The sequence below is a fragment of the Meleagris gallopavo genome, chromosome 15, assembly GCF_905368555.1.
Source record: "Meleagris gallopavo chromosome 15, MGAL_WU_HG_1.1, whole genome shotgun sequence".
Taxonomy (NCBI): Eukaryota; Metazoa; Chordata; class Aves; order Galliformes; family Phasianidae; genus Meleagris; species Meleagris gallopavo.
The window spans coordinates 16589441-16597188 of NC_139418.1; the positions used below are offsets into that span (position 1 = coordinate 16589441).

At 53.1% G+C, this 7748-nt stretch overlaps 1 protein-coding gene across 1 annotated transcript; it reads left to right on the plus strand.

Moving 5' to 3' along the window:
* Positions 1-1124: 1124 nt before the first annotated feature.
* On the plus strand, positions 1125-4432 carry SOWAHA (sosondowah ankyrin repeat domain family member A). Its single transcript, XM_010719238.3, has one exon. The coding sequence runs from the start codon at positions 1323-1325 to the stop codon at positions 2658-2660; it is 1338 nt and encodes a 445-aa protein (XP_010717540.3). The 5' UTR covers positions 1125-1322; the 3' UTR covers positions 2661-4432.
* Positions 4433-7748: the final 3316 nt, after the last annotated feature.

Genomic DNA, 7748 nt, shown 5'->3' on the forward strand with positions numbered 1-7748 from the left:
GAGGGAGGCTGCTGCACCTTGAACCGCCTTCAAAATGGAGATTTGGGCACAGACTGATATTTCATTTCAGTCAAACTCTAAGACAGTGAGAACAAAAGCCTGTTTTTCTGTTTTTCTCATCCATCCTCAGGCAGAGAGCTACTTTTATCTGTCTTTGTGCCGCGCTGACTCTGCTTGCTTTGTGCTCTCTCTCTTGCTGTTTTCCTAGACAAACTGTTCAGCCACTCAGGAATCGATTCACTGATCTCAATTGCAACACTCAGCAGAGGAGAAAACAAGTTTGTGGCTGAGTGTTGTCCCTGCAGCAGGGCTCCAGTCCTCCTCCTCCTTCTGGGGAAAGGCGTTTCTCTGAGGCTTCTTTCTTCTGTAGAGCTGAGAACAATAATTACATTAAGAGAAGTGCTTAAGCAGAAGTAATTGATATGGCAGCACAGTCAGACAGTTCTCTGTATGAAAAGAGAACACCTCTCCTCTCTCAGATGCACACAAATAGGCGCAGGCATGCTGTGAAGGTTTCATCATTGATACAGTTACGTGTGTTGTAGTAGGTACTACGTAGCCAAAAGATAAACACACAGCATAGATACACTCAGATACATAGCAGCACATACGACAGAATGTATTTCGGAGTGCAGAGCCATCCACCCATCCTTTTGCTCCCATTTGTGCCAGGCGCTGTCACAGAGACACAGACGGGCAGAATCTTTGGGGAGCAGAGCTCCAACCGCTGCTCAGAGCTGCGCAAACAGCCAACGCCGAGCCCAAAACGACAGTTTCAGAGAGCTGGAAGAGGAACCAGCCGATGGAGCGCTGGGTGAGAGACCCGAGTGCACCTCCTCCGTTAGCCAGGCTGCAACACAGCAAACACAGCGGGACACACGGCTGCGCTTTGCTGCTGCGGGGAGGTGACGTGTGTCACAGCCGGGAGTACACACCGCTTCCCCAAGCAGCCGAGGCTCCTTTCTCCCCAGCCCCTCCAGCTAAACACGCGGCTCTAGAAACTCTAGAAACCGCCAGGCTGCCGGTTCCAACCCACCCTCGGGGGGCGGGGGGAGGAGAGCGGCGGAAGGAGCCGTGCCGTCACCTGCCCCTCACCCCGCACCTGCCCGGGGACGCCGGCAGCGCAGCACCGCCCCGCGGGGAGGAGAAAGAAGAGAGGCGCGGCCGGACCGCCCCGCTCCGCTCCCATCGACGGAGGCGGCGGCGCGGGCGGCTCCATCACCTCGGCCCACAGGTGCGCGCTGCCCGCCGGTCCCGGCAGCTCCGCCTCGGGGGTTCGGACGGCGGAGCGCTGCGGCGGCGGCCCCACCTGTGGCTGCGGGATGGCGGAGCTCGCCCTCGGCCCCGCCGCCGTGCTGGGCTTCCTGCGGGAGCGCGGCGGGTGGGCGAGCAACGCGGAGCTGCTGGGCGCCTTCCGGCCGCTGCTGGAGGCCGGCGGGGACGCGTCGGAGCGGGCGGAGCGGCGGGAGCGTTTCAAGGAGGCGGTGAACGCCGTGGCGGTGGTGAAGGAGCGGCAGGGCACCAAGTTCGTCGTGCTGCGGAGGCACCTGCGGCCCGGCCCGCCCCCGGAGCAGCGCGGGGATGGAGATTCCGAGCCCCCGTCCGAGGAACGGCTGTCCCCGCCGTCCCCCGAGGAGCTGCCGTCGCCTCGGGCCGTGTCCGAGCTCCGCGGGCTCTTCCAGGCTGGAGGCGGCGGGGTGCCGCTGCCCGCCGGCGGGGCCAATGCCCGCAGGGAGCCGCTCCCCAAGCCCTGTATGCTGCCGGTGCGCTGCGTGCCGGCCACGGCTGCTCCCAACTCCGCTGCAGCTCCGGGACCGTCCGAAATGCCGGAGACCGCCGCATCGCCCTTGCCCGAGGAGGAGGACGGCGGGTGCCACTCGCCCAGCCTGCGCCGGGCCCCGAAGAATCACCGGGCCAGCGAGGAGCTGACAGAAGTGCCGCTGGAGGAGGCTGAGCACCGCTGGCTGCTTATGGCGGCTGAGGGGCAGTGGTCCCAGCAGCTCCACGGGCTGCTGTTGGGTGATGCCAGCCTGGCGGCCCGGAGGGATTTCATCTCGGGCTTCACTGCCCTGCACTGGGCCGCCAAGAATGGCAACTGCGACATGGTGAGGAACATCATCGATGTAGCAGAGAAGGAGGGGGCCCACGTCAACGTGGATGCCAGGTCGTATGGCGGCTACACGGCGCTGCACCTCGCTGCCATGCACGGCCGGGACGCCGTCATCTCCGTGCTGGTCCGCAGCTACCATGCCAAGATTGACCTGAGGGACTACAGTGGGAAGAAGCCACACCAGTACTTGAAGGACGGGACCTCCGTGGCGGTCAGGCGCTTACTGGGAGATCCCACACTCCAACACCCCACGGGACCCACAGTGCCCATCAAGAAGAGCACCAAGATCGCTGCTTCCATCCTGAGCTCCACCAGCACTTTCCTCGGGGTCATATCCGATGACATGGCTTTCTATGATCTCACCAAAGGTTTGAGGAAGCCTTCGTCCTTGAATAAGCTGCTGACTGCCACCACAGGCCCCAGGAGGAAGCCGAAAACTAGAGGGGGATTTCCTTCATACTGCTCGCTCTCCGAGGTGGTGGAGGAGGAGGAGCACGAGGAGGCTGTCATGAAGCGCAGGCCGGTTTCTGAGCTGTTTTTTGGCCATTAAGCTCTGCCTTCCTGGGGTCAGAATCGTTCACTAGCATGACTGGGGAGCTTGGTTTTCTCTCACAGAAGTACATTGGATTTCTTCTCCCCGTGTCTTTCTTTTTGGAAGTTTAATTGAGTGGATGATGGGGTCTGGCTCCACGGGTCACTGGATGAAGCCCAGCTCTCAGAAGCCTGAGGAGGGGGAGCTGCCCTGTGAGCACTGCAGTGCCATAGCATCAGCACACCAATGAAGACCACAAACGTTACACTTCATGGCTGAAAAGCTGGAACAACATCTGTGTGTAGACAGGCTATAAATGTCTTAAGGTACAGCTTCTTGTTCTGCATTCCTCAGCTGAAGAGCTGCATGTTTTACACTGTGAACAGCACGCTGGTAGCTGGCTGCTTTAACGTGGCTTGTTCTACAGCAGGCTGAAATTATTAGGAGAAAGATGCATAGTTTTCTATGATGATTCTGATTGTTTTGGTAACAGAAGAGGAATATTTCTATTTTAAAATTGTGCATTTAGTTTTTTCAAAACAAACTTTCTCACTATCAGAAATACTAACATGTCTTTATTGTTGCCTAAAGCATTTTCCTTGGCAAGGTTAAAAAGCAAAAAGGAAAAAAAACAACCCAACACTTGTTGCTCTGTCTCCATGATCTGTCTACCTCAGTCAGAAGCTCGGTTTGCATTTCTCTTTGTGTTCCCTTCCCGAAGGACTTTGCCCAGGTGGTACCGACTGTGCCTCGATACTGTCAGCATTTGGCTGTAGTTCAGTGGCTTCATATGAATGGACACATTTTTGATATCAGATGGTATAATAAAGTGAACTGAGAAAGTAGGAATCGGATCCTGCAGGGTATCTGAGCAGCACTGAGGCTGCTACGGCAGATTTTTTTATTTAAAACTTGAACTTTGGTTTTGAGCTATTTGGAAACAATATTTATTTTAAAAAACGGGCTTTGTTCTATTGGGTGTTTCATGGTCAAATGTGTGCATGGCCTCTGAAAGCAATGTGCATCTCAACTGCATGAGTTGTTGATCTGAAACTCGCTTTACTTTTTCTTCTGTATTATAGACATAATTGTTTTTCTTAAGTAGAGCTGTACGCATTACTTGCAGCTGGAGTGCTGGTTTGCAATGAGATTATTGGTTTTTAAATTACTCACTTAAAGCTGCCTTGAAATGAAGAGGCGGAGCTGAGAGCAGCAGCTGCCTGCAGTGCTTCTGTGCTCACAAGGCAACCGCAGAGCTGTGTGAGCAGAGGTGACAGGGCTCTGCGCGTGCTCTGCTCCCAGCCCCAGTCAGGTGTTTTGGTTTCCTTGCAACACTTGTTTGCATGCCTTGACTTTCTTTCCAAGCCAGTGACTCCAGGAATGTGTCTTTCAGCCTTGAATTAAGCCTAGTGCCGTAGGACCACACTGAAGGTGACACCGTCTCCTTTGTGCCCCTGCCCCAACGTGGTGCTGCCTGCAGGAGGGGCTGAGCTGCTGCTCTCACGGACAGGGATTCATTTTTTGTCTCTGTTTCTGTGTCAAACTCATTAACTCGTTAACAGAATGTTAATGATCAAGCACCTTGTGACTTACACATCTGGAGATGGGTTAAAAACAAGAATAATGATCCTATTTGCTCTGTGTGTGTTGATGTGACTGCTGACCAGTGTGGTCGTTTGAAGCCTTGATTTGTGCTTCAGCATTGGCTCTTGGGGCTGCAGGAAAATGTCTGTCACTCCGTTTCAGTGTTTTTGTGACATTAAACCCTTTCTTTGCTGTAGCTCTTGAAACCACAGAGGCATTTGTGTTACTGCTGGCAGAGCTGGGGCTGCGTGGGGACAGCATCCTGTGGCAGCTGGGAAACGGCTCCTGTTTGACTCAGTCGTATTTGGAATGTGTCCATTAGTTGTGCCTACACCCCTGACTGTACCTCTTCATATCACACCACTGAACTTTTAGCGCTTCTTTGGTGTAAATCCAACCTGCAGCAGAAGCGAGGCACAAAGATGGAGTGTTTTCTGCTTTAAAAGCCAACAACCTGCACAGCTTGGTTGTGGCTGCATCATGAGGAAAGCAGGAGGCATGCTTCAAAGCAAAACCAAGAAGTCACAAAGGAGATAACTGACTTCACTGCAGCACATGCCAGCCAGGAAGCTCTGCAGTATTCTTTGCTGGGAGGTGCTGCAGCTAGCTGGTGCTGGTGCTGTGCCCAAACCCCTGGCCTGCAGTGTGCCCAGCAGAGGCTGTGACACACGGAGCTCACAGGGCTGGGTGCTGCCAGCACCTTTGTACCATGACACAGCTCACTCCTCGCTGAGAGATGGGGGAGGAGGTGATGTTTCGGCAGGCTGTGATGAGTGATGCTGTAGGACTTCAGGTGCAAACAAATCCTCAGAAGTACAGAGAACGCACTGCTGCAATTTGGCAAATATAGATATTATGTTCAGCTTGCAGTAAAACCAGTTCTTCAGCTTCTCTGGGTCCTGGTTGTGTATGTTGCTGTTTACACAGGAGGGGATGTGGTACAGAATTCTCACCAACTCATGGGAGTAGTTTTGTGGCAGAGACTAAGGCTAATGCTGCCCTATGAATCCATCAGCTGACTAAATTCTTCTTGCGTTCTGCTGTTTCAAGCCCAAATCCAGCTGAAGGCAGTAGGACTTTTGCACAAGTGAATGGGAGCTGAGAAGCTTAACCACCAGCAGCAGGCCAGTCTGGTGAGCTGCCTGCTGTGCCATCGCAACAAAGGGTCTGGCCCTGTTCTGCCAAGGAGAATTTACAAGATTTCAGCTTCTTCACAAGAGTGAGGTCCAGCAAAAGAGCAGCTCAGTCACTGCAGACCTAAAGGGAGCAGAGGGCCCAGGGAACAACCCCCCATTGCACCGTCCTTCTGCTCTGCACACTTCCATCGTGCCCTACATTCCTTGGATGCATTCCTGCTTTACACATTAGTCTGAGCAAAATGGCAACATGGCCATTTTTGCTCTGATGATTGGTACTAAGGGGGGACGCTACGAATTTGTGAAGAGGTCACCGGCACAGACTTGGCTCCGTGTAGTATGGGCACAAACAACATGTTGTTTGTCCTCGTTGTCCCCTCCCAGAGCAAATATAAAAGCTCTGCAGCATAATGAGGAACATTCATTTTCCATTCCAGTTCCAAGATTTATTTCACTAATTTATATGGCAAATCATTAAGCACCTCTCTCCCTCATGCTGAGCTCAGCTTGTCACTGGCTGCAGTGTCTTTGTATTTGTGTACCGCCAGGAAAACAGCACATCACAGCCAGGGTCTGTTTTTCGTCTCCAGAAGGAAGAGCTGCAGCCAAAGCAATGCTTCCCCTTTCCTACCTCCCTTCTCACCTTCCCTGTCTGAGGAACAGCTGAGGAAACCCTTCAGCAGCTGGCAGGGCACATCACAACTGCTGCAGTCACAGCACTGAGCAGCAGTGATGGGCGTGCAGCCCAGGATCCAGCCACTGCTGAGCACTGCTTGCAGGAAGTGGCAGCAGCCACTGCTGGTCTTTGGGCAGTCGGTTACCAGAAGGGTTACAGCAGGAGATGCTGTAACAGGAAGAATTACTTTCATCCTGCCCTTCCGTCCCCCATCCCCCTCACCTTAAAACTCCCCAGCTGAGGTAGGAGACCTCACTACTGAGGAGCCATGGAACTTTCGTTTTCACTGAGCACAACGCAGCACCCAACCACACTTGGCAAAAGCTCTGAGTGCTGTGCACACCAGGACTTTGCTGCCCTGCACGCCTGCAGACACCGTGGCTGGCAAGCATCTGCCCCATAAACACCATGTTTAAAGAGTAGAGCACACGGAAGACAAATTGTGGCACAGAAATTCCTGTGGCCATATGCTGTGTGTGTGCATGGCACTGAGCTCCCTTCAAACAGCAGCACTGCTGGCAGTGGCTCCTGTAGGACACAGACAGGCTCAGCAAGGCCACACCTATAACACCATCCCAGCAGCACCCTGCAGCATGTGCAGACTTCTGGCCATGTTTTCTCTTGTGTTTTCCTCTACCCGTTTCCTGCAGCCACAGCTGAGCAAAGCAGGGCAGCTGAGTGCAGGCCTTTCCGAGCAGCTCTGCCCATCCGAGGAACCGCTCAGCCCCACTGTGCTGCTGTAGCTCATGCTGTGACACTGGGCACATTTACCTCGTGGAGCTGCAGGAGCTGCCATGGGGCTGGGGATGCAGTAAGGGATCGCTCCACATGGGGATTCTTCTCCAGGTGCTGTGGGATGTTCTTGCATGAAGACCTTTTGCAGACACCTGGCTGCTCACCACATCTTCAGAAGTGTCTTTTATTCTCCAGAAGAAGACTACCAGCTCAGCCCATGTTTTTTTTCCCTGGAGGTGTTTGAGATGACTCAGCTCCACGGCTCATATGGCATTTTAGAATTTCATAGAACCTTTAATGCCTCTGGCTGTTTAACAGTGAAATTCATGAGCTGCTTCTTGAGTGCATTTTGTTAAACCCAGAGGTTACATGATTCCTACTGCCTGATTACTCTGTAATGTTCCCGTGGGCTCCCTCAGGGTGCAGGAGATGAGGTTTGCAATGCTACTCTGAACTTATTTTTAAGATTTTATTCAAATGGTTGCCATGAATTCCCAATGCAGAGAGAACATCCTCCTATCTATTAAACACAGCTCTCACCAGCACCAAGTACATCTTTAGAGGGCACATTTGCATCAACCTCAACACCCCTCCCTTCCTTAATTAGCTCTGCAGGCACAAGGGCCACAGCACAACGCCCCGGGGAAGAAAACGAGGTTCAGGCTAAGAAAAAAAAATTAAAAATGCTTTCAATTTAGTGCCTGAGAAGCTGAAGCAGCAGCTCCTGATCCAGCAGCGACTCCCACACATTGCAGTGGGCGTTAAATCAAATCCTAACTGAGCCACTACTTCTAAAATCTCCTCGGCTGCTGCCCAGGCACTGTCACACGGGCAGAATGCATGTTCTTCCTCTGGCCACTTGTTCTCACGCACACCTGCAATATTTGCTCATCGCTCTGGCTCTAGGCAATACAAGTTGTCTTTCTATCCTGAAATCAGGCCCACTCGCTTTGCTGAGCAGAACATACGCTACTG

What these genes read in the sequence shown, in the direction of transcription:
- SOWAHA (XM_010719238.3), top strand. Translation starts at nt 1,323, where the DNA reads ATGGCGGAGCTCGCCCTCGGCCCCGCCGCCGTGCTGGGCTTCCTGCGG.